General features: G+C 51.9%; 1 protein-coding gene across 2 annotated transcripts in view; it reads right to left on the bottom strand.

Moving 5' to 3' along the window:
• PTPRN2 (protein tyrosine phosphatase receptor type N2) overlaps positions 1-26,588 on the bottom strand; it is a 689,751-nt gene that overhangs the window by 425,846 nt on the left and 237,317 nt on the right. For both annotated transcript variants that reach the window (XM_060021206.1, XM_060021207.1), the window contains exons 5-7: positions 23,050-23,209; positions 10,869-11,226; positions 366-584 (exon numbers count right to left, since the gene is read on the bottom strand). In XM_060021206.1, the coding sequence (XP_059877189.1) occupies positions 366-584; positions 10,869-11,226; positions 23,050-23,209 (737 nt within the window). The remainder of the gene's footprint in view (positions 1-365; positions 585-10,868; positions 11,227-23,049; positions 23,210-26,588) is intronic.

The following is a 26,588-nucleotide window of genomic DNA, read 5'->3' on the forward strand; positions in this document are numbered from 1 at the left end:
GCTTTCTCCCTGGAGCAGCCCCAGAGGCTGGTGTGGCCTCAAGCAGACATTTGAATGAACCTCTTTCACTTTATTATTCAAATGTTTGCCTCCATGTTGTACTCGCTCACACAGTCCGGACAAAACCTCTTTCTCTCCTGTTTTTGCTCACCCGGAACCTCACCCGGAGGCATCACAGCCCCCTCCTCCACAGAGCAATTCGCCCTTCAGCTTACGTGCTCTGGAAGGCTCAGCCTGCGGAGGAGGCTTTCAGAGGCAAAAGTTCAGACAGACACAAATCGTTAACATGAATCCCACCTCGCAGCAGAAAGGATGCAGCCCAGCGCACCACGCGCACACGCGGCGAGCGGCCGGGAGGCACTCACCTGGCACGCCGTCTCTGTGGCGCACGGCCCCCGAGCGGCCCGCCTGGCCTCTCGGCCCTCCGCCGCCTCTCCCGGCGCCGTCCTGCTCCCCTTCCGCGCGCCCGCCTGGCATCGCGCTCGCTATCGCACGGGCTGCCTCGGCCACATCGAGGGCGCTCAGACCCTCCACGCTGCCCGGGCGCTCCTGCAGGTCCTTCAGCAGAGCCTGAACACGTGCCCCTAGACGGCACACACGAAACAGACAAACCGAGACAAGGGACAGCGTTAGAACAAGGACACAATGATGCAGATGGGTGGCAACGGTGAGCGCAGCAGAGGGACGGGAGCAAAAAAGGGCCAAATGGAATTCTGCAAGTGAAGGGTTCAGTATTTGAAATTTAAAAGCTCCCTGGATGGGCTTAACCGCAGATTGGATGATGGAGAACAAAGAGCTGGTGAATTTGAGGACAAACAATGGAAACGATTCTCATCCGTGGAACAGGGAGAAAGGGCTGGCCACACCTCGGCAACGTGGTACAGCTTCAGGCGCCACGAGTGTGACTGGGTCTGAGAGGGAAAGGAGAGAGAGAAGGGGACAAAGAAAAGAAAACAACCTCCACAAATGCCCTGAAATCGGTGAAGAGCATTAACTCAGAGATTCGAGGCACTCGGAGAGCCACACGACGGCCGCTCCCAGCCGAGCTCACAAGGCCGCACAGAGAACCGAGGTGGAGGAGACGCTAAATCGGCCAGAGGCGGGGCCAGGACGGCGGTGCCCCAGGACACACCCAGCGCCCTGTAAGCACGACATACGTGACATGATACACAAGTACACACTGGATCATTTACATATGAGGATGCATCTGAACCACTAAAAGAAAAGGTGTCTAATTCAGAAGTCTAGATTACACAGCGAAAATATCCTTCAGACGTGAGAGTGGAAGAAAGACATTTTCATATTATTGAAAAGAAAAGAGTTACGATGGTCCCTCACCCTGGACCTGCAGTGCAGGAGATGCTAGGAAAAGCTCTGCTGGCTGGAGAGCAGTGGGGTGGCCCGGAGTCCCCCACAAGGTTTGCTGCAGGGTGGTGACAGCCCCGGCCTTGATTCCGTGTCAACCAGGAGCTCCTGAGGCTCTGAGCTCTGGGCCTCGCCGGTCCCGGAGAGACTGACGTTCCCGGGGCCGCCCACATGTACAGACAGCAGACGCTGCTTCCAAATGCCAACCAACCAACCCAGAGCCCCGCCCTGCCCCCAGGTGACTGGCCCCCTGCCCTGCGCACCCCGGGCCCGGGTCCCAACAACCAGGGGCTGCCCCTCTGCCCCAGAGCCGCTGACGTTATTCACACCAGCCGGTGCTGCCTCGCCTGCTCCTTCCTGCAAACCCACAGAAAGGCCCTGCCTACGGCTCCCCTCCCTCTGCCCCGTCACCAGCCTGGTGCTTCCCCGGGTGGCCCCCGCCTCTGGGAAACAACCTTTTTCACGATAACCCTCTCCTGATCTGTTGGTCTCACCACACCCGAACGGTAATAAAACCTGCACTTTGAAACAGCTTCCCGTGGAAGGAAACGCAGACGGATGACTTCCCTGTGGCTGCTGCCTCCGTGGTCCTTGACCCCGACCTGAGCCCCTGGGGAGGGCACTGCCCCCCTGCATCCCCACCTCCCCCTGCATCCCTCCCCCCACAGCCCCGTAGACACGTTTAGGGACCAAACGCTTGCCTTCCAGCAGTGAACCTGGAAAAATATTTCTCACTTCCTCATAAACAGAAACATTGTAAAAACAGAGAAGCAAGCCTGACCCAGACCAGGGCAGGAGGCTGAAGGCTTGAGGGACCCCGACCCCACACAGCGTCAGAATTCCTGCTTCTCTGGGACGACAAAGGGCACAGGTTGCTTCGTAGAAAAGAGAAAAACTAAGGTGGAGTAAACAGTAAGAGAAACAACACCGAGCTGTTTATTAAGCCTCTAGCATTATAGACACGTCAACTTTCAGGGGTCTGTACTGTCGCGGCCATGGCCTAAGAGGTGAGGAAACGCAATGCCCTGAAACTAGAGGCCGAGGCTTGGCCCCTGCAGGCGTGGTCCCTGCCAGGGGCCACAGCATGGCAGGACCCACCATGGCGTCCCAGGACACCGACCAAGGCAAAGGAAATGGATCAGTACATTTACGAGACGTTTTTTAACAAGTGTTGGATCCAAAATGTGTTTCTGCGGAACGCAAACTTAACCAGGAAATTCAGCTGGGGAGAACGTTCCATTCCCCAGGGCCTTGGTTCACCGAGGATCTGCTCCTGTTCTCCGCTGGACCATCCTCAACGCAGAGCTGTGTCCCTCCTAACAAGGGTCCAAGGTGGACTCCCTGCCCCGACTGGGCCCTGCGAGGATGTTTCACCACCTCGCGGTTAAGCCCCTGAGTCGCACTGTTGGCCGGTTTCAAGGGGTCCAGAACATGTCCTTCTAAGAGTCCACTTTCTCTCCGATTCCAGATTTAGGAACAGGACCAGTGGAGTTACTGCGCTAGAACCGTCATGCGAATGGGGGCACACGGGTGTCAGGGTGACAGTTCAGACCCTGGGTAGCAAGTCGCCGCGGACCGAACTGTGGCTGAAGCAGGCGGACTCTCCTGGGCACGGCCTGGCCTGTGGGCGGCCGGGTCCGCATCTGCTGACGCCCTGGTGCTGTCCTCTGTGCAGGGGGCCAGGGCCTGTCGCCGCCCTGTGATCTTTTTGCCCACACACGCCCCTGCCCCCAGCTGCTCTCAGGCTGCCTGGGTGGGAGACACACATTCCAGGTCATGAGGGAGGTGGATAATCAGTGAGGGATTCAGGCCTCCCAGAGGGTCTCAAACCTAAACGGCAGAGCTCAAGAGCAGGAACTCTCCTCCCACCCTTCGTTCTTTCCTTCCTTCCACAAATGTTCGCTGCACGTTTTCTGTGCTCAGCTACCTGTCAAGGTGCAGGAATAATGCAGTTAGCAAAGCACTTGCTTCCACGGAACGTTCATCTATAGTAGAAGAAACAAAATAAACAATTAAAAACAAACACATACAATGTCTGGTGGTGACGGGGCTGTGGGAACAATAATGCAGAGCGTGGAGGATGGGGCAGTGGGGAGGGACGATGCTGCGTTAGACAGGATTGTCGGAGAAAAGCTCAGAGACCCAAAGAAGGGAAGTCCTGAGCCCAGGGACTATCTTAAGGAAATGCTCTGTGGGCAGAGGACACAGCAAGCGCAAAGGCCCTGGGGCAGGAGCACTGGAAGGAAGGAAGGCGGCCAGAGTGGGTGACCTGGAGCGGCCAGAGTGGGTGACCTGGAGCAACAAGCGGGGCGTGAAAGTCGGGGGCACTTTACAGGGTCTCAGACCATGAAAAGGACCTGGATTTTTGCTGAGTGGGATGAGAAGCCCTTGCTGGGTTTTGAGCAGTGAGTCGTCATCTGGTGTACAATTCTAAGAGGCCTGCAGGCTTGCGACAAGGTCAGAGCCGGGAGGCCGGAGGCGGCTCCTGCAGGAACCCAGCTGGGGGTGGCGGTGCAGCAGGCAGAGCTGGCGGGAGCCTATGTGTTTCTATGGCAGGTCCAGATGGACCGGATGTGAGGTTCAGGGGACGGAACAGAGCCCAGGTGGGTGACAACAGACAGCAAAGCTGGAGGAGCTGTGTGAGGTCAGCTCCCAACGTTGGGGGAGCCTGGGAAGGGGTGGAGGCTCTCGGCAGCCCCTCAAAGCATCCCACAGGGCGATGTTTTGTTTTGTGCAACCCAGGGCAGGAAGGATGTTGGTCAAACACAGGGCAAGTCAGAAATCCTAAAAGACCCACCACAAACAGGGAGTCACGATCTGGACAAAGTGTGCTCTGCAGCCAGCCACACCCAGGCTCCAGTCTCGGGGTCTGTCTGTGTAGATGGGTCAGTAACTCCCACTTGAAGGGGTTATTGAGAAAGCGAAATCAAATGTTTAGACTGTCTACCACGTCTAACAACCAAATAGCTAAGGGGAAGTTGTGCCCCTCCTCCAATAATCTGTGCTGACATTAACAACTCAGAGAAACCCTCCCTACAGTTGCCTCATGTCCTTTCCCTTACCTTCCCTCAGCTCTATTCCCTACAGTTACCTCATGTCCTTTCCCTTACCTTCCCTCAGCTCTATTCCCTACAGTTACCTCATGTCCTTTCCCTTACCTTCCCTCAGCTCTATTCCCTACAGTTACCTCATGTCCTTTCCCTTACCTTCCCTCAGCTCTATTCTCCTTATTTGGAGGGAAGAGCAGAAACAGACCTGCAGCGTGAAAACACTCACGTTCTTTAAGATAAAGACCAGAGAACGTGGGCCTCTCTAACTATAATAAGACACATCCATCTTCAAAATGGTATCATAAAATATAATTCCTAAAACTGTCTCCTCTCATCCAAAAAAGAAACTTTTCAGATTACCATTAGTGAAAAATAACTAAAAAACCCATAGGTATACAATGGTAGATGCTAAGCGGCTGACCACTTAGGAGGAGAGCAATTAACTCGTGTCAGCGATCATCTCCCGCTAACTGCGGTTGACCACAGTGAGTCAGCTCAGAGGCGCCCACCGTCAGTTCTCTGAAGATGAGGAGAAATGAGGAAATCCTCTTTAAAGAGTGTAGCCAGCCCTGGTGGACTGGAGGGACCGTGGCGCAGAGCACAATCAAATACCACATGCATCAAAGTGAGACGCTCTGTTCCGGCTGCCGCACCATGTAATTCCGAGATCCGGCCGGCTTATAATGACATTTTAAGTAGCTTTCAATGTGCCAAGTGGGCTCTAGCAGAGCAATTACATGAAATGTCAGGACATCAAATATGTAAGGCCTGGAGTAGGAGATCAGCTCCCATGAACAACTGCTGCAGGCCTGACCTACAGAAATTATATGTCTTAATAGGGTCCCCCAGACAAATGCTACAAGCTTTAGAGAATAAGCAATGGTGTGCGGTTAACCTCACACAAATCTGCTTCCACAAAGAGGATGTGATCATACACAACAGTTTCTGCTCCTAAGTGCCTTTACCACCACGTGTACATGAAAGTACACAGTTTAGGCACATACGAACACACACATCACCACCATAATCACCACCATCACCACCATCACCATTACCACTCTCATCACCCTCATCCTCACCACTATCACACCCAGGGGAGTAGCCTAGACACGGGCTGGGTGGCAAATGCAGACCCCACAGGAGGAAACTTCCCAGGAAGGGCTTCCGGGGCAGCCCCTGAAATCCGTCTACATTAACTAAATGGGCTGAATCAGCAAGGCATCTGGATCCCATTCACGGAAACACCCTTTGAATGTGAGAACTGCCGAGCTCCCTCCCCGCAGCAAAGGTTGGATGGGAGATGCCCAGGTGTGCACGCTTCATGCTGCAGTTCTGCAGACAGGAACTCAGTCTATGATCAGAGCCAAACCAATGTGTATTTGCCACAATTTTTAAAACTTTAAATACAAAAGTGGCCTCGCACTTTTTATTACCTAAGAGTGACTGGAGTTCATGGGACTTGCCTGAATTTTAACCCAGCGATGGAGGAAGAACGAGCCCTGGCGAATGCACTGCAGGGACGTGCAGAGGAGAAGCAGCAGCTGCGCACGGCCACACCCGGGTCAGCCGTGCGGTGCCAGGCCTCACAAACGCACACGGAGCACCAAAAGGCACACCAGCGCTCACAACACCTGCCTGGTGGTGATGAGATCCAGGGTGTCCATCTATTATTCTGGTATTGCATGGTAACCATTTACTACTTCTACAACTGATAAAAAGCACAACAAATAATCCTTTACCCATTCCGGTTTCCATAGAGAACTGATCACAGAATACAGAACAACACTCTAACGAGGGGCATTGCCAGCTGGGCCACAACCCGAGACACCATGTCCTAAACAGGAGAAGCTGGACCAGCCGTGTCTGAATCCCACACTTCACACTTTGCCGTTTGCCCTTGCCATTATCCTACTGCCCACTGGTCTTTTAATTTTATGTGAATTAAAGCTTTTTCAAAGGCGACACGGTGTAAATAATGAATAAATGAAGGAAGAGGGTCTCCTTTCTAAGTTTTTACCAAATGAACATTTGCCACGCACGTGAAGCCTGTGGCCTGATTTACTGATTCGGGAGCAGGGATGGGTGGGTTTTCATGAGCCCTGAGGGCTACTAATTGGTCTCGACTGTCCTGCAGAAGGGCAGCCACTATCTGCGTCACCCACGTCTCTGTCTTCCGCACTACACCCGCTGGGTGCCCGGCACAGCCAGCTCTCCAGAGCTGCGCCCCCGGGGAGGTCACACACCCTGGCCCTCTGGGCCTCCCGTCTGACTTTCTCGCTGGTGCTTTCCAGGTGAAGCTGGGTTTTGAGGACAGGGCTGCTGTGTCTTGCGCCTTCCTAGGGATCCTGTGCTCGTGGCCCACTGAATCTACCTGAACGCTCCCCGAGGTTCTGAAGGATATTAGACCGAACGGCAGGGGCAGTTTTCCAGGGGCGAGTGGTGTGGAATGGCCTGCCTGGGACTGGTCCGGACAGGTAACCCCGGGAAGCTCTGGGGCTTTAGAAGAAGGCTGGTCTTTTCTTGCCTTGTCCTTTTTCACTATGTAAGAAGAGAACCCTTCCTCCTTGCAGCCCTGGCTGACACCCCTGCCCCCAGGTGACCCTTCTCTACTCCTCTGCTCACCCTAAAGGCTCAGCACACAACTTTGCACACAATGAACAGTCAGAGAAAGCTAGACTTTGGAGCTGAATGGCATTTAAAACATTAGAGTCCGGGACCAATAAGCCCAAGAAATAAAGCAAATTGTGTTTAAATCTGCATTTTAGACGGTTCTTAAAGGCTTCCATCCACTTTGCCTTAAGTGACCTGACTTTGGGACAAACGCTATCACCTGCTATCTCAAGCTGCAGTTTCCTCATCAGGAAAACGAGGCTGACAACAACACCATCTTTCACGGTTGACGTGAAGAGCAAATGATACCATTCACCCACTCAGCAAACACCCTGCAAGGCACATGCTGAGTCCCGGGTGCAAATGTGAGAAAAGCAGCACAGTTTGCTGGCTTCCGTAGCTGACGGTCTACAAGCGGAGACAAACATTTATCCAATACGTGCAAACGCGTGAGTCAGACTGTGAGACACGCTCCAGAGAAAAGAACAGCCCGGCGAGGGCTTCCCTCGAGGTGGGGTAGGGTGAGGTGAGCTCCTCTTGTTGGGGGATCGAGCACTTTCCAAACAGTCAAGGTGATATGTGCCAGAAAGGTTACGTGGCCGGGGCTGCTGGACGCTAACGAGACACAGGGAGGCAGCGTCCCCCTCACAGAAGGTCGCTGTCCCCCGAAGGCTTCTTGCTGAACGCTGGACACGCTGGTCACATCTCCGAGCTCCTAGCTCACAGGGCGTGTGGAACAGAGGAACTAGTACACGTCCTCCTTGGGGTGCAACCAGGAAAGTACAGGACAGCATCAGCAGGCAGGAAGGCAGGGAGGTGGTCTCGCCAAGAGAACACCCACTGCCACGGCGATCCACAAATGCCAAGGATCACAAAGGGTGAAGCCCTCCTGTGAGGAGCGAGGGGTTCGAGCTCCACAGGAGGCTCTCCAACCCCCAGATCCTGCACAGGAGCGATGAGCCCCCAAAACACCTGGCTCTGAAAACCAACAGGAGATACATCTAAGCAAACCGCAGAACTGCAGAGAATGGGAACTTCGCTCTTAAAGGGCCCCTGTGCAGACTCACTCGACTCAAAACCAACGCAGACGCGCCTGATTGCAAGGCATCTGGGTCACAGGGGACGGAGACCCACTCACTAAGCTTGCAGTACCTGCTGGAGAAACAGGGGCCGCTTGGGACGCTCCCCAGGGACTGAGACGCTGCAGGCGCCACTGTGGAAATCGCCACCTAACCCGTTAGCCCCCTACCGAGAGCGCTGCCACCCCTGCACCTCGGCAGGGCTCATGACCAGGCAGGCGGCAACCCCACCCGCCAGCGCCCCTCCGCAACCCTGACCTCACCACAACAGGGGGGCAGGTGCCCACACGGGCACGCCCCTTGAGCCCCGGGCTCCGGTGGCCGGTGGGACTGCACCTCTGAGCCCCACAGGATGTCTCCTACAAAAGCCACTCCTCAAGGCTGGGAGAGCGAGCTGATACACCTAACACAGAGAAACAGACACAGAGAATTAGGCAAAACAAGCAGACAAAGGAACATGTTCCAATCAAAAGGACAAGACAGAAACCTCTGCAAAAGAACCAAATGAAAGAGAGAAAAGCAACTCAGTTGATAACGATTTTAAAATAATGGTCATAAAGATGCTCACTGAGCCCAGAAGCAGCACGGATGAACACAGCCAGAACTTAACAAGGGGCAGAAACTATAAGAACTACCATACGATCCAGCAATTCCACTCTGTGTACTTATCCAAAAAAAACAAAAACACCAATTCAAAAAGATATATGCACCCCCATGTTCATTGCAATAGCCAAGATATGGAAGCATCCTACGTATCCATCAACAGATGAACGGATAAAGGAGATGTGGTGGGGCTTCCCTAGCGGTCCCGTGGTGAAGACTTCACCTTCCAAGGCAGGGGGCGCAGGTTTGACCCCTGGTAGGGGAACTAAGATCCCACATGCCTCAGGGCCAAAGAACCGAAACATAAAACAGAAGCAATATTGTAGCAAATTCAGTAAAGACTTAAAAAAAAAAAAAAAAAAGGTCCACATCAAAAAAAAATCTTAAAACACAAAAGATGTGGTACATACACATATACAATGGAATATTACTCAGTCATGAAAAAGAATGAAATTCTGCCATTTGCTACAACATGGATGGACCTAGAGGGTATTACGCTAGTGAAATAAGTTGGACAGAAAAAGACAAATACTGTGTGATTTCACTCATATGTGGAATCTAAAATAAAGAAGAACATAAAGCAAAACCTCATAGATACAGGGAACAGATTAGTGATTACCAGAGAGGAAGGGGCTGATGGGGGCAAGATGGGTGAAGAGGTCAGCTGTATGGAGATGAATGGTAATTAGACCTTTGATGGTGATCACTCTGTAGTGTATACAGATGTCAAACTAAAACGTTGTACACCTGAAACAATATTTTTTTTAAAAAAATGATGCAAGAGAATAAAAGAGGGAGGAGAAAGCTTTTGTAGTTTAAAAGGCGCTTCACAGGTACATCCACCAATTCAGTGGACCGTCTTCAGATACTGCCTTCAAAGAACCGACTGTAAAGAAAATTTACAAGTGAGAAATTTAAACACAGGTTAGATACTTGGTGATATGAAGACATTAGTATGAAGGTTAACATGGGATAAAGCTGTTTGGTTAGGTTTATTCAAGAGTCGTATCTCTGGCAGTGCAATACTGAAGTGTGACAGGTGAAACCTGACAGCGTCCGATTGAATCCGTCAGCGTAGGGGAGGAGGGGGTCACAGAAGTAGCGAGAGGAACCCAGCAATGCATGTGTGGGCGTTCATCCTACAAGTCTCTCTGTTTGCTCTGAGACTAACATTTTACATGACTCTTTAAAGCATACAGCGCAGTTGGGAAGACAATATATATAAAAAGATAACCCACATTGCAACGTAGCCCAGGAGAAAACGCCAACCAAATGATGCCGCTAATAAGGGTCCCTGGAGAGCGGAGAGAGCATCTTCAGAGGATGTTCCCCGAAGAGCCCCACCAGAGCGGCCCGATCAAGCCTCCACTTACAGACAGGGAGCGCGAATGGGGACGGACACTCAATATTTTTTTAATCTGTTACCTGCTTCATGTTATTATTTGTGTATCTTCATAGGAGAAGTCATATTTTATCAAAATCGCACTTTATATTTTACGGTCTTAGGGAAAGGCTGTTAGAAAACAGATGAGGCCCCTGGGCATCTCACAGAGGCTAGGACCGGCCAACAGCCCTCCTCCCGTGGGGCGACCACAGCAGGGGTGACTCACATCAAGGGCCGAAGCGGCGGCCTCGAGGGCTGGTCACTTCAAGGGCCCAAGTACACTCACGGCACTGGGGGCAGCGTTCGTTTCAGGCCGGTCTCTGGGGACCAGCAAACACCCATAAACCAAGGAGCTGGGCATGAGTCTGACCACAGGAGTGGAGAGGCAGAGACAGAAGGAAAGGGCAGTGGACGCCTAAGTCGTTTATATTCAATTTACCAAACGCTGGGCGGGGCCAGCTTTGGCCTGTGAGTCGTATTCCCTCATCATCTCCACCAATAAAGTCATGAAATAGCGAGACTGTCGGGGCAGCGAGAACTGAACGTGGAGGGCGCCTCCCCCAGGAGATCCGAAGGCCCCTCCGCCGCAGGCACTGGCCGCCTGAGTCCCCGCGACCCAGGAGCAGGACCAGGACGGACGGCCCCTCCCACCCCTCGGCCTCTGTCCGCTCTATGGCGGAGCCTGGTGCGCGCGTGGAGAGAGCCTCGGAGGCCCGGCCTGGGCAGCCGCCCGAGAGGCAGAAACAAGCCGACGACAAGCACGCAAAGGGTACTTACCGTCGTCCGTGCCCAGGGCGTCCCTGGGGTCCGGAGGCGAGGGCCATTTCTGGGGGGCCGCCGGTGCCGAAAGGACCCTGGGCTCTCGCCAGGGCGCGCGCACGAGCTTGCGGGTTGCGGGGTCGCCATCCCTGGGGGGCGCGGGGGGCTTCCGGGCCGCGTAGGCACCCAGTGCGGCGACCAGACTCTGCCTGTCCGCGCCGCCGGCCACCTTGGGGCTGAGCTCGTCGGGCTGGAGCCTGCGGAGCGTGCGCAGCGGGCGGTCCCCGGGGAAATCGGCCCGGGACGCGGGGGCATAGGTCAGGGCGGACGTCCGGGCCATGAAGGTCAGCACGCTGTCGGCCGGGGGGTCCTCACCCTGCAGGGGCCGGGGGACAAACAGCAGGTGAGCGCCCATCGACGGGCAGGCCCTGAAGTGGCACCGGGTCTGGGCCTCCGGGCGCTAAACAGCACCTGGCACCCGGAACGCGCACCCCAAACAGGCGCCACGGCTTAATTCACCGATGGGCCGGGTCCCACGTCCACATTCCTCCCACGGTGGTTTTTTCATAACAGCTTTATTGAAATACAGTTCGCACGCCATGAGATTCACCCCATTCAGTGTTCTTAGCAGATCCGCAGAGCGGTGCAAACATGGCCCGGTACAGAACCCTCTATCACCCCATTCCTCCTCCCCCGGCCCCAGGCAACTGCTCATCTACCTCCTTCTCCGTGACTTTGCCTATTCTGGGGCATTTCACGTAAACAGAATCACAGTGGGGCCTTTGTGTCTGGCTTCTTTCGATGAGCGTGATTATTCCAAGGTGCATCCGTGTCGTAGCACGTTGGTGCCAAATTCCTTTTGATGACTGAAAATTATTAAGGACAGAGCACATTTTGGTTTCTTCATTCCTCAGCTGGTGAACACCTGGGTTGTTTCCATTTGGGGGCCATTGTGAATAACGCTGCTGTGCACCTTCGTGTACAAGTCTCTGTGTGGACCTGTTTTCATGTCTCCCAGGCACGTGCCTGGGAGTGGGGTGCTGGGCAGTGGCCAGCTCTGCATGAACTGCCAAAACGTGTTCCCGCGAGGCTGCACCACTATCACCGTGCCGGCAGCATGTGAGGGCTCCATTTCTCCTCTTACTATTTTTTATTTTATAGTACAGCGGTCTTCCTTCGACATAGCCATGCACTGGTGCGTACTGTAACTCCACGGAGTAGCCTCCCCCGCGACGGACTCTCTCCATCGTCTGACGGATTTTATTTCACTCCAGCTCCTGTCTTCACTGACCACTTAAATCCCTTTTCCATCCATCCAATCCTTTTTGCAGTGATACTCTGGCCGGTGAAGCTGCCAGGGCCTCTTGCTTTACAGATGATGTCGAATCCATGGCCTTTCCCTCAGCCTCCACCCACTTTGCCTCCTCACTCATTTAGTAAACGTTCCCGGACATGATCTCATCACACTTTGTTTTGCCCACTAGACAAAACGAGGCCCAGTTTCCTCACGTCTGGGACAGCTGTAAAAACGTTAGAAGTCTCAATGTTCTGCCTCTGACGACGGCACCGTCAGAATTTCATGGACAAACAGTAATTTCCCACTCGGAGATGACTCAGGGCTGCTTTCATGCAGGGACCATAAACTTTTAAAATCTCGCCCGTTCATATTTTCTACATGCACCTCCCTTGGGGCACAAATCGGTGTTTAGTCAGTGGGCACACACCTGGGGATCTAGCTAAGATGTGCGGCCGTCACTGAATTTAAGACAGTGGCTCAGACTCCCAAATCTGTCATTTTAAAAATACCTGCGTTCAGCCTTGCAGGACAGATTTTCGCGTAGCCAGCCTGAAGCAGGAAGCTGGGCTTGACATGGTGCTACGTTCCGTTCTCACATATGAGCGTGGGCAGGTCACCTGACCTCTTGACACTCGGTTTTCTCCTGTCAGAGGAGACTGGCCATTATCTCCAAGATTGTTTTTAGCTCTAAATGATGTGATTTTAGTTGTCATCCAAATGGTATAATTTTGTTCAAGTGCTGGCTGAAATCAACTGCTTTTCCTTTAGAAGAGAAAAAGTAAGATTCATGAGAGAGAGAGAGAGAGAGAGAGAGAGAGAAGGGATGCCTCCGCAACAAGCAGCCCCTCCAGCAGTCTTGCACAAATTGGGTGTAAGTGTCAATCTTAAGTTCAGCCTGAACTTCCGTGGAGAAAGGCTGTCTCTGAACACCTGGTCGGGCCCCAGCGCTGGAGGCTGGGACGGCCTCCGAGAGCCTCATTACGGTGCCACGAGCACCGACCCTCTTTGCCGCGAATGCACCTTCTACTCAAAGGGCCTTTCATTAGAGTCGAGTGGAGAGCTCGGGGGGCGGGCGCAGCAGGCCGCACACAGCGCAGACAATCAGCGCTGAGTGTGATCCGTGCAGTGGACCAGCGTAAACAGTCTGCGTGAGGTCTTCTATGCTCTGAACCAAATTAAGGTGAAGAGGGAAAAATAATGTTTCAGTTGGCAGACTGTAAAAGTAATAATTAAAAAAAAAAACTTCAGTTTTCACAGGTGACCCCAGGTCCTCTGAGAGTGGGAGAGCTTAGCGCGGCCCCGGGTGAGGGTGCCCAGGTCACCCAGAGCCTGGGGGCGGGGGCAGCAGCGAGGAGGGTATCCTCTCGGTCGCTTCCTCTTTGAGGCTTCCTATCCGGACGCAGTGAGCACGTAGAGGGAGCTGGCCTCCGGGCAAGGCTGCCGGGCTTGGGTCTCACCTCTGCTGCTTAGTGACCTTTGCCTTGACGAGTTATTTAGCCTCTAAGTCACCTGTAAAATGGGGATGATGGGCGTAGCACCTGGCACAGAAGCGCTAGTAGCCCCTACTTACTAGTGGCTTACCGCTAGCCTACTAACAGCGAGTGGCTGGCACTCACTCGCCCGTGTCATAGCCGCATTTCCTTTAGAGCAGTGGGACCTGAGCACCGGCCCTGAGGGAGCCATCCAAGTGGACTCTGTCCCACCTCTGGGTCTAAAATTCTACAACCATTTTCAACCCCCTATTCTGAAGACGTTTTAAACCTCAGTCCAACAAGCTACGATGTCCAGTTTCCTAAGATAATGCTGAGTAAGTGCTGCGACTGCAGTTGCCCAAATCTGGAGACTAGCAACCTGTGGGAGCACGAGGACTGGCTGGTACAGCCACTTCCGGCTCGTTCCCCCCTCATACCGTGTGTCATCCCGGTCTAGTTTGGGTGTCGCTGGTGTGGCCTGCGCCATGTGTGTGAAGCAGCTGAGAACTGCTGCCAGCCTGCCTGGAATGTACCCTGGGACGACATTCCTCAGCCCATGGTGTTCCACACGAGACGGCGCAGATCCACTCCCTGCACATCCCACAAGGGTCTGCTGAGTAAACCAAGGGGACAGGAGGCTCGGTTGGGAGACTGACCCAGTGCTGTCGGCACAGCTCTGCGTGACCTTCAGAACTTTCTAACCTCTCTGAGCTCCACTTTTGCCCCTACAAAACTGGGCGGGGGGTGGAGTCCTTTTTTTCTTGAAGCAGTTGTATTAGGGAGAGTACAGGTACCTAGCTCAGCACATGGCTCAGAGGAGGGCACTGGATAAATGGTAGCATCAGCGTCATTGCTACCAAGCGCCGCCACCACCAGCAGCATCACAGCCACTAGTGCTGCTGTGTGCTGAGCTCTGGACCACATTCTATGTTCTCCAGGGGAAGAATGCCTCCAACATGGACCTGTCCTCAAACAGCCTGCAGACTGAAATGGGAGTTAAGTCATAGACATTAGTAACTGTAATGGAAAGTATATCAAAGAGGTTTGGGGATACGGAGCTTGGAAGGAAGTGACCATAATCAGCTGGGGAAATCAGGGCAGCTTCCTGGAGCCAGATGACACCCTTCCTAGAGCCACAACTTGCATCACGTCCCCTGCCTGCGTGGCTCCCAGCCGTGCCAGGGCCTGGGCACTAGAGCTGAAAGTCAGGGCCCCTTCCTCTCATGGAGATGCACCTGCCCAGTCCCAGATTGCACAATTATGAGCTCCGACTGCAGGCCCTCCGAGTCCCACTTGCCAGCGAACACTGAGTGGATGAGACTTTTGTCTATACATTAGTCACTGTGCTCATCAAATATTCTCTCGTGCCAAGGATCCAGAACAAATTAGGAAACCCAAATTGAGCCATCTTTCGACCACAGAGCAAACATTTCCTCCGGTGTGTCTCACAGCCCCAAGGCAGCGTTGACAAGCACATTGATCAAGACACACTTGCTGCCGGCGTGACCGAGCACACGGTGGTGGGGCTGTCCACAGGCTTCCTAATGAGATGGCCCCGTGATGCCGTTGGAGGCGGCAAGATTGGGGAGCTGGGGGTGGGTCTCAGCAACCCTCACCTCCGGCTCATTAATGGAGAGTTGGGGTTAGGCTGCTCTGCCTTTTTGGGCTCGGGCCGTAGAGCGTAATTCTGGCAAGCTGTTCTGTCTCTGTCTCCACACAGTGGGAAGGTTGTCAGTGCTCAGTCCTGTTCAGGCTCTCAGCGACCCGCCCACGTTCAGGGGCAGTAGACTGGAGGTGTCATTCTTACTGACAGCACTGTCCCCAGGACAAAAACATTCCTGCATTCAGAGGAGCCTCACACTGGTCTAGCTTTGACCACGACAGCTACGCTGTCTGCTGCTCACATACAGAACTATCAGTTAGAAAAATCAGTCCCCAGTTTCTAGGGTTCACAAAATCTGAGGTTGAAGAGGTGTTAAGTTCTAAACCACAGGATCAATGAATTTTGCAGGAAGTTGACAGCAGTACAAAGCGTGGGTGTGAAGTTATGGATATCTGCAAACGATGCCCCATTACACAGCTTGGAACTAGTCCACAGAGACGGCCGACGACAGGACGCGCGTTGGTTCTCGTCTCCCCGTGGCACTACCTTCTCGCCGCGTCACCTCTGCTTCACTGGGCGCTCCTCCCGCTTTGCACTTTGTCCTTTGCAGCAGCTGCACCCCACACCCTCATGCCCGCAGAGGTAAAGGGAATGGACTGAGGCAGAGCTGCAGTCCGCTCTTCTGTCCAGCCCGGGTGAGCACGAGGCATGGGTTGCAGGTCAGCTGCCTGCAGCGTCCACCCGGAGGACCTCAGGATAACCATCCCACGTGGGTAGTGTGTTCTGAGTGCCAGCGCCAGGCCATTCTTTGGCTTCATGCGTTTTTACTTCTTTTTGACCCTCTCAACAGACATGACATTTTGGTGTCTGCAGACTCCTCATTTTGTGGGTAAGGAGACAGGATCTCTGGTGAGTAGAAGCAGAGCTGGATGTGGCCCCAGGCCTGGCTTCAGGCAGTGCCACAGAGAAGCAGGCCCATCCTGCAGGCTGGCTGACGGAAAACGCAGAACTGTGCTCAACTGGCTTCCAAGAAGGCAACTTGGGGACCTTCTTTTTGGCTTAAAAAACAAACATGAAAAAGTTGAACAAGAATTCCAGGGCCCTGATTTCAGCTCTACCACCAATTAAGCATCTGAAAGTGAACATTTCACTCTGTCTTTTTCAGCCTCGGTTTCCCTCTGTAAACAGAGGTGTCACGTCTATAGGACAGTTTGGGGGAAGTTGCCACCCTAGCACTGCTGAGTCCTCCCACACGTGGTCACGGTGTATATCTCCACGAATGTAGGTCTTCTTTAATTACTCTCAACGTTTCAAAATTTTCAACGTTTAAAGCCTTACACATATTTTTGTTAGATTACGTCTAGTTGTTTCATAATATTTGATGCTATTACGAATGATATTTTTATAATTCCAATACCTAATTGTTGCTGGTATATAGAAATACAATTGATGTTTGTGTATTTACTCTGCATTCCACAGCATTTCCACACTCGCTTATTCGTCTGAGTAACTTTTTTGTAGATTCCACCAAATTTTCTACAAAGATGATCACGTAATCTGGATGCCTTGTATTCCTTTTGCTTGCTTTACTGCACGAGCTAGGCCCTCCAGGGCAATGTTGCACAGAAGAGGTAAAAGCAGACATCCTTGTGGAATTCCAGATCTGAAGCAGAAAGCACTCATTCTTCCCCATTCAGTACGGTGTCGGCTGTAGGTCTCCATCATGATGTTGGCTTTGGTCAAGTGCTTTTACTTTTGAGACTATCATATAGCTTTTCTCTTCCTTGTTAATATGGTAGGTTGTACTGATTAATCTTCAGATGTAACCAGCCCTGCATTTCTGGAATAAATCTCCCTTGATCATGATGTATTATTAGTTTTTTATACTGTTGGATTTGGTTTGTCTAGAAATTCTGTTTCTGTATTTCTGAGATAATCATCTGTAGTTTTCTCTTCTTTTAGTATCTTTCTCTGTATGACTTTGATCCTTTGACATTTGTTGAGACTTACTTTATGTCTCAGCACATGATCCATCTTGGGAAATACTCTATGTGTACTTGAAAATAATGTGTATTCAGCGGGTTTTAGGTGTATCATTCTATAAATATCAATTAGGTTATGTTGGTTGATGGTGTTGTTCAAATCTTCTGTATCCTTACTGATATTTAATCTGTTTGTATAATCAGTTACTGAGAGAGGAAAGTTGAAATCTCTAAAAATGATTGTGGACTTGTACATTTCTCTTTAATAGTTTCATATTTTTGCTTTATGTATTTGAGGCTCTGACATTAGGTTCATAAAAAGATTTCTATGTCATCTTAATGAATTGACCATTTACTCATTAAAAAAGTCTCTATATCTAATAATAATATTTGTCTTGAAGTGTACGTTGATTAATATCAATACAGTCACACCAGTTTTCTTATATTTAGAGATTCCATTGTGTATATTTTCCATACTTTTGCTTTCAACCTGTATATGTCTTTCTATTTCATGTGCGATGGCTTTAGTAGAATATAGCTGAAGCTTGTTTTTTAATTTTTATTCAGATTGAACATCTCTGCTTTTTATTTGAAGGGATTAATCCGTTTGTATTTAATATAATTATTGATATGGATGGATTTAACTCTACTTTCTTGATATTTGCTTTATATTCAACCCATCTGATATTTCTTCCTCTCTTCCTCCTTGCTTTCCTTCCTATGGACAAATGAAGCATTTTTAGCATTCCATTCTATCTCTGAATTGACCTTCAGTAATACCTATTTTTAAAATGGTTGCTGTAAAAATTATAATGTGTCTAATTTATCACAGTCTACCTTCAAATAATATCACAGAACTTCACAAATCAACAAAAAGTTACAACAGTATAATTCCAGTGTTCCTACCTACTCTTTGTGGTCCTGTTGTCATGTAGTTTTCTTCCACGTAAGCTAAAAACCCCACAAATACATTTTTATTATTTTGCTTCAAATATCCAATAGCTTTTATCCAAAAATTCATATATGTTATGTGTGTGTATCTTTTATATTTACTTGCAAATTTACCATTTCTGGTTCTTTTCATTCCCTTTGTAGATATTGGCTTCTATATGATATCATTTTTCTTTAAGCTAAAGAACTTCCTTTAGCATTTCTGGAGTATGAGTCTTCCAGACACAGATTCTTCCTGTTTCACCTACAGTTTTGAACAATATAAAAGTCTAAATTGACAGGATTTGTTTGGTCTTTTTTTCCTTTTCAGTACTTTAAAGATGTTCTTCCATTGTTTTATGGTCTCCTAATGAGAAGTAAGACTTCATTCTTATAATCATTCCCCTAGATGTAAGGGGTCTTTTTCCCCTGAGGATACCTTTAAGATTTCCTCTTTATCTTTGGTTTTCCCCCAATTTGATTATGATATGCCTAGATTTGTATTTATCTTGCTTGAGGTTCACTAAGTTTCTTGGATCTATGTTTTGATAAGTTTTGTCAATTTTGGAAAAACCCAGCCATTATTTCTTTAAATATTTCTTCTGCCTCATTCTCTTTCTCTTTCCCTTCTAGGATTCCAATTATACTTGTGTTAGAGTTATTTGAAATTGCACCATGTATCTTGGATGTTTTGTTCCATTTTGCACTCTTTTTTACAATATAATCTTTTTTAAAATAAATTTATTTTTTAATTTTTGACTGCGTTGGGTCTTCGTTGCTGCGTGCAGGCTTTCTATAGCTGCGGCGAGTGGGGGCTACTCTTCGTTGCGGTGTGCAGGCTTCTCATTGCGGTGGCTTCTCTTGTTGCGGAGCACGGGCTCTAGGTGTGCGGGTTTCAGTAGTTGTGGTGCACAGGCTCAGTAGTCGTGGCTCAGGGCTCTAGAGCGCAGGCTCAGTAGTTGTGGCACATGGGCTTAGTTGCTCCGCAGCATGTGGGATCTTCCCGGGCCAGAGCTTGAACCCGTGTCCCCTGCATTGGCAGGCGGATTCTTAACCACTGCGCCACCAGGGAAGCCCTACAATATGTTCTTTTTGTTTCACTTTTGACCATTTCAATTGAGCTGACTTGAAATTCACTGATTCTTCCCTCTACTCTCTCTAGTCTATCATTAAGCTCCTCAAATGAATTCTTTGCTTCTGATCTTCTTACTTTAATCTGGAGCACTTCCATTTGGTTCTGTCTCACTCTTCCCGTCTCTCTGCTACAATTTTCCACTTGCTCGTTTATGCTTTCCCACCTTTCCCACTCAATCCTTTAACGTATTTATCCTAATTATTAAGATATCCTTTTCCAATAATCCCAATGAATGAGTCATACCTGGATCTTCTCCTATCGACTCTTTACTCTCTTGACCAAGAGTGACATCTTCTTGTTCCTTCATGTGTCTCCCACTTTGTTATTGTACGCTGGAAATTTTGCTTAAGAGTAAAGGAGGATGAAGTAAATGACATTTAACCCTAGAAAGCGGAGGGTCCCTTCCTTTCTCAGCCTGCTGATGTGGTGGCTGAGGCCATGAAATCTGTCATTGAAGTTGGTGTGGATTCTGTTGCAGAGGCGGTCAGATTCAGTCACTACTGACTACAGTGATGTTGAGGGCAGGACTGGGGCCCTTTCTTCAGCAGATCCAAGCCCTAGTGCAACCTGAGGATTGCTTCATGCTCTGCAGACAGCTGCCGGTTTTCTGAACCAGGGGAGCTCTCTCTGATTCACAGCCCAGTACCGTTGTGAGTCGCTGAAGACTTCTTTTCCTGGCTTTCGGCATGCCATTCACAGACCTTTCTCCACCATGCAGCCTCATCCCAACCCTTCGGAGGGCTGAGGTGTGCTCAGAAAGGCCTGGAGCTCCTTGGAAGGACATCTCTCGGTCCTTGTCCCCCTCTCCCACCCTCCAGTGTCCTATCTCCAGCACTCAGTGCTCTGTGCAGCCTGCCTCTGGGCTCTCCCCTTGCGCCAGGCTCCGCTGCCAACAGTCCTTAAACCCTAGGCCGCCTTCTTCCTCTCCCCGCTGTGGTTCCTGCCTGTGGGAAAGCAGCGGAGGTCTTCTTTCCCCTAGAATGAGCTCATCCCTTTCTGAATTTAGTTCGTTCAGGTTTCTTTGTGTCCTAGCTTTCTGGGTTTTGTTTTTGTCTTTGAAGGCTGTGGTTTAGTAGCTCACTTGGCTTATTCCTGCTGTCGCGGTAGACCGGGGGGACTTCTTGACATGCTGCACTTTGAGCTCATCTGAGCATCTTCAGCTGCCGCCTTCTGGTTGCTCTTCCAACGCCCAGCCCCTGGGAAGCCCTTGACCCCACGTGCCTTCCTGGTTCAAGTTCAGCCTTCCCTCCATTACAGCACCTGCTCTGCTTTTAAATGTATCTCTGTGTCTCCCTCATTCAGTGGGGTTGTAAAATCCTGAGGGCAGGAATGTGAAGTCCCAGCACCCAGCACAGCTTCCTGCACAATAAAAATGCGTAAAACAAGGATTCCAAATAAATCGGTTAATCCATGGTATTTCCAAATGATGAATTTCGGTTTAAACCTCCTCCAAGGCATAGAATAAACTGGGACCTGCAATGTTTTCTGTAATGAACCAGCGCTACTGTGGTTGATAAAAGTGGGAGCTGGTTTCCACCACTAACAATGCAGAAGCAGTAACTGCATTGATTTGGTGACGGTAAGAGCACAACTGTGCATCAGGGCTCGGGGCTGGGCGGTTCTGTCGAAGAGGAGTGTGAGTTTACACCCTCTGGCTTCTTTCAGGAAGTACTTATACTAAACCTCTAAAGATGGTAAGTTCACAGCATCCCTCTGTCTATGACAGCTAGGTTTTTGATGACACATACATAGAAAAGATGATTCATAAACAAATTCACTGCAAATTGTTGCACCTTGAAAGATCATCGTGTAGAAAGCTTGCATTTCCAACTGAAATACTTCATCACCCGAGGGCGGAGGGGATCAGAAAACACTGCCCAAATCCCGGGCAAAAGTCTGCACGAAGAGCTTCTTGGACCTTATCCTGTCTCAGTTTATTACAGGGATGATGAAGAGCCTTCTCCTCATTTAAACCCTGGACAGAGAAAATAATGAGTTCCAGGTTTTCATGCATTTTTAAATATTGAGAAGCATCCCTCTTAACACAGGATAAAAACACCTAAGCCAAAGTGCCGCCAGGTGCTCATTCTCGAATAATCCTGTGACTGTCACGCTGAAACCGCCGTGTGGTGAGGTGACCACAGGATTCATCATTCAAACTGGACATTTCTGAGAGGGAAAAGGGGCTTGTTGGTAATTTTGACGGGGCAGCAGGCACAAACCGGCACGGTCCAGCCGGACCACGAGGTGTGGTCATTCCCCTGGGTGGGAGTTTTAAAGATTACGGAGGGCAAACTTGATGGGCGGTGGCCGTTGCTGACGGAACGCTGGACAAGACCAGGGACAGCCATTTTGTTTCCCCATCAATGTTTCCTAGAAGGGAGGGCAGGTCGGGATGTGATCACTCCTGTCCGAGGCAGCCCGGTGCCGAGGGTACAGTCTGGGAGGAATGCACGGTCCTGGCAAAGACAGCAGTCACCTTTCTCCTCCAGTGGGGAAGGCGCCTGGAGAACACGCGCAGGGCTGGGCCCACCGTGTGCACGAGTCAGGGCTGGAAGGGCTCTGCGCTAAGCTCCCCGGGTCCGTGTGAGGGCCCGAGCGCAGCCAGAAGAGCAGCACATCTGCCCCCGGAGCCGTGTCGGCGGCTCACCTGCGTCACCACTGCACCTCCCGGAGGCTCAAAGGCCCCGCCGTCCACAAGTCCCTACAGTCGCGGCAGCTTCTTCCTAATTCCCGCGTCTCGCGGGCGCGGACAGCAGGCGAGCGTGGCGGAGTCAGGGGCCCACTCAGGCCCCTCCAGCTGGCTTCAGGCCACTCTTGGTCCAGGGAGCTAACCGAGCTCAGCCACCCCGCACGGCCACCACGTGTGTGCCACCCACCATCCAGCCCAGAGCTGGCTGAAGTGACAGGACAGCGAGTGAAGGCGTGGCCCAAATCGCTCCCCCGGTGTCCCAGGGCCGGCCGCCTTGGGATGAATCTGGGGGGTGTGAGAGGAGCGAAGCGTCCCGGGCTTTCATCCATCTTCCAGCACGGCATCAGGCTTAAAATGGTCCAATTCCACTGGCGGAAATAACCTTCCGCAGAAAGACGCGTGAATGTGGCTGCCGAACACCCCACGTGCCCAGAGCACCTGGACTTCCATGCTTTCCCCAAGTCCACCCTCAAGATGCATGAGGGCCTCTGGCCCTGGACACCACTTCTAGACCCGTCTCTTCTAGGCTAGTCAAAAGCTGGCAACTCTGGTTTAACCGGTTGTCATAAAATCATGCATACTTCCCCATCTAGAAAGTTATGAGATTTCTCACCGTTTCTATAAACTGTTCTTTTCAATGGGCTTCGAGTCCTGGATGGCTCTAGAGCAGACTGGCCTTGGTACAGAATGAACCTGCACTGAGGACCTGACAGCTGCCGCACATGGGGTGCCCCCGAGGGCAGGCTGCGTAAGGAGAGCCGCCCTGGGACACAGGACCTCAGTGCCGACACCAGGACAGTCTCGGGCAACCAGGATGGCTGCTCACCCTGTGCCCACCGACTTCCTGCTGTCCTGCCTCACAGTGGACCCCGCAGCCGGGTCCCGGGTCCAGGTGGTAAGCGCAGGTCCTCCCGAAAGGGTGGAGACGCACCCTGTCTCTCCCCAGCCCCCGCCCCCCCGCTAGCCCGAGACACAGGAGAAAAGCCCAGTGATGCCACAGCCATAGGAAACGTTCCCTGTGTGTGCCCGGAGGAAGCCCCCAGCAGCGGCAGACACACCCCAGACCAGAGAGGGGCTCTGAGGGTCACCTGGGCCGGCGGCCTGTCCGGCTTCAGCCCGGGGAGCACATCAGGGACGGCGGCCTGGGACAGGGCCTCCAGGTAGGGCAGGTAGCGCTGAAGGGCCTCGGCCAGCACGTCGCCCTCCAGGCTGAGGCTCCGCTTGTCCTGGACACTCTGCTTTGAGCTCCTGCAAAGCAAAAGGAAAGCGTGAGCCAGTCCATGGGGCGTGGCGTTGATTCCGCTGACAGACGCTGCCACCGCGAGGGAGGGTGGCCGCAGGGACCACGTGGGGACCCGGGCGTCAGGCCAGGTGGCGAGAGCCCGGCCCCCGCTGCTCTCACCAACTGCAGCTGGAAACTTTCATGCGCCCCCTGAGCCTGGCGGCTGGACACTGTGCGGACTTGGTGAGTGACCCTGAGAAGAGCGCCAGCCCTAGAGTATGTTCTCAAGAAGCACCCCCGACCACCGGGGACAGGAGACAAACTAGAATGTGGGGAGCAGCTGGCCTTACTCAAGCCCAGCAAGAACCTGAGTGGCAGAGACGTTTCCTCAGTGTGGGGAGGGGCAACTGGAGAGCCCTGCTCCTACCCTCCACTGGCTCTGGGACCCCACCGTCTCAGCCAGCGCCCCCCACGTGCAGAGGAATGGGGTAGGGGCGCACTGCATGAGGGGGTCGTGCTCACGACGGCACATCCCGACTCTCGGAAGCTGTGACCGCATGGGGTCCCGTGGCATGGCGCGGCGGGGGGCAGAGCGGGGGGCATCAGCCTGCTACTCAGCTGACCCTAAGGTGGGGGGCCCTCCCGGTACCCCAGTGTGACCACAAGGTCCCTAGAAGAGGAAGAGGGGGTCGAGGGCTGGTGTCAGAGTGATGTCATGAGAAAGACCTCCAGCTGTGAAGGACGGGGCGCGAGGACCGCAAAAGGCAGGAAGCGATGCCGAGAGGCTGCTTGGAAGAAGGGACCTTGTTCTTGGGGGTTTCTCTTGTTCATTGCTCGGCCCAGAATCTGCATGGAGACCGAGTCACCGTCGGCACTGAGAGCAGCGTCCACTGAAAGAACAAGCCTGGAAACACCTGGCAGGCTCTGGGGTGACGCCGAGTCAGCTTCACAGCTGTAGCCTTTCCCACCGCTGACCTCTCCGATGGCACTCTTCCAGCGTTAGGAAAAGCGTCTCTGTGACTAAGATCGTTTATCACTGGGAGTGAACTTCGGAAAACAAACTGATTATTGTGGTGAATGGCAGTGATGCAGATTATGGACTTACTTGGAAAAAACATGTCTTGTTTTCTTTTAAGAAAATGCACTTTTTAAATTATATAAAACACAGTACTCAGTCCCTGTCGAACTCTTTGACAACCACAGACACTGTTTGTGGGGAAAGTGCTGGACTACACACGACCTCAAGCTGTGCTCTGTGCCGGGGCTCAGTAAACGTGCGGTGACTTGTGAATCATAAATAACTGCACACAAGTGCTCCCTGATGTTTACGTACAGTGTACGTGGGGTTTCCTCACCTACTAAACCCATTTGATCTTCATGTAAGCAGATATGGGGCTTTAAGTTTGTTCTATTTTCTATTAACCGCCGCAAGTGCCCTAGATGTGAACAAGAATATCCCAGACCACCAGAAGAGGAAGAGCTTACACGCCGTTGATGTGTGGTTTCGGCACGTGGGAAGGACAAGGACGCATTCGCTGTTTTCTTCATTTATTCCCACCTTTTCTCTGACTTTGTATTTGGAGAGACATAGCTTTTGATCTTCACTTTTATTTACAAATGTACCAAATGTGACAAAAGCCATGCTAATTGTAGAAAAGGAGGTGTTCTTACGTGCAGAAGTGGACGTCCTGCGGCTTCCTGGCCTGGATGGGGTGGGGTAGGTGGGGATGGAGAGGCCGTAAGCGCGGGCAGAGGGACAGAGGACGCGGGCAGCCTGCGGCTACCCACAGCCTGAGAGCTGAAAGCAGGGCCGCGTCCAGCACAGCAGGGCTGGCTTGCTGTTCGGCCGCTGCCTCTCGCTGTAGCTAGAATACAGCCCACGGCCTGTGCCCGGAGGGGGCCACCCGGCCTGCCCAGGTCACCTCAGAAGATGTGCGCCAGCCCCAGGCCCGGGAGCCTCAGGGCTCCGGAACCTCTGTTACTGCGGCTGCCCGGCCTCTACTCCACTGCACACCGGAGCCCATGTCCTGCGCAGCTCAGGACCCAAGCGAGACAAGCTCCCTGGGTGCCCCAGGTCAGGATCCCGATGGGCTTGGGTCTGCTGCCCCGCCGGCCTGGTGTCGTCTCAGACGACAACCTGAGGACGAAGAATCATCGCCCCATCGTCCAGCTGAGGGGACCGAGCCCTGGCGCATCACTGGGTCACGTGGCGAGGCCAGCTCTGGTTGCGCCCAGAAACCAGACAAATAAAACCGGGCTTCTTCCCAGTCGGGGATCTATAGGGTCAGCGGCCCCGGCCACACCCACTCCTCATGGGGACGGGACGTCCGTGGCCTCTTCAGGTCTGTCTCCCAGGCTGATCCGGGCACTCTGCCGCAGTCCAACAGTGAGAACGGTGCTCTGTAACGGAAGTGACCTCCATCCTGATGGCAACGAGGCGTCTGCAGTGACCGAGGGTGGGGTCACCACGCGTGCATGCCTGCATGCGTGTCTATGAGGGTACGTCTGTGTGCGTCTGTGTGTGTGTCCGTGCATGTCTGCATGTCTGTGTGTCTGTATGTGCCTGGGTGTGTATATGTATTTATCTGTGTGTGTGTGTGTGTGTGTCCGTGTGTATCTGTGTGTGCCTATGTGTGTTGCAGATGCTGGGTGAGGCTGTGTTACTACAAATAAAGGGCCTGTTTGCTAACAACCATATCCACTTCCAGGGACCAGGAAACGATGTTTGAAGTATTTTATGTCCAGACATGACAATCTGTTCCTTGCATGTGGGCCTTTACTGTGATTTAGGGAATGTACTGGGGTTTTAGGCGGGTGTGTACCTCATTGTAGATTTCCCACTTGGAGTAACGGAGAACAGGCTCCCGGCTAGTGTTTCCATGTAGAAAGTCTCACTTTCAAGAATGTCAGGGGTTTGATATCTGTACGTGTTTCATAGAAGCTGGGACTTACAGAAAATCTTCACGTTTGTGTTTAATTATTGCGATTGATAAAACTGTCCGGTTTTTATTTCTGATGCCCTTTTCAAGTTACACTGGCTCAGACTTAACAGGCATATAAACGATCAGGGGCTGCACGGTTCTTTGCACCTCAATCACGGCTACGGCTTCCTTGACCATTTTTTAATGGATGAAATTTCATGTTCTGGGTGTAATTTAACGGAAGTCAATTTACTTTTCTGGTACTTTATCTATTGTTCTCACTAATCGCTAATCAATGCAGATAGAACCACCTCATAAATGTGTCTTGAAATTGTCTCATTCATCTTCCCTGCGTGTCCGCTGCTGGAGGACTGTTTGTGACACTGTAACACGTCACAGCAGCGAAGAGCGCGTCCATCTCTGTGTGTGCGACACTGTAGCAGTTAGCTCTCAGACTGACTTTTGCCCTGTCGTTCGGCTTGAA

This window comes from Delphinus delphis, chromosome 9 (genome assembly GCF_949987515.2).
Source record: "Delphinus delphis chromosome 9, mDelDel1.2, whole genome shotgun sequence".
NCBI classification, from domain to species: domain Eukaryota; kingdom Metazoa; phylum Chordata; class Mammalia; order Artiodactyla; family Delphinidae; genus Delphinus; species Delphinus delphis.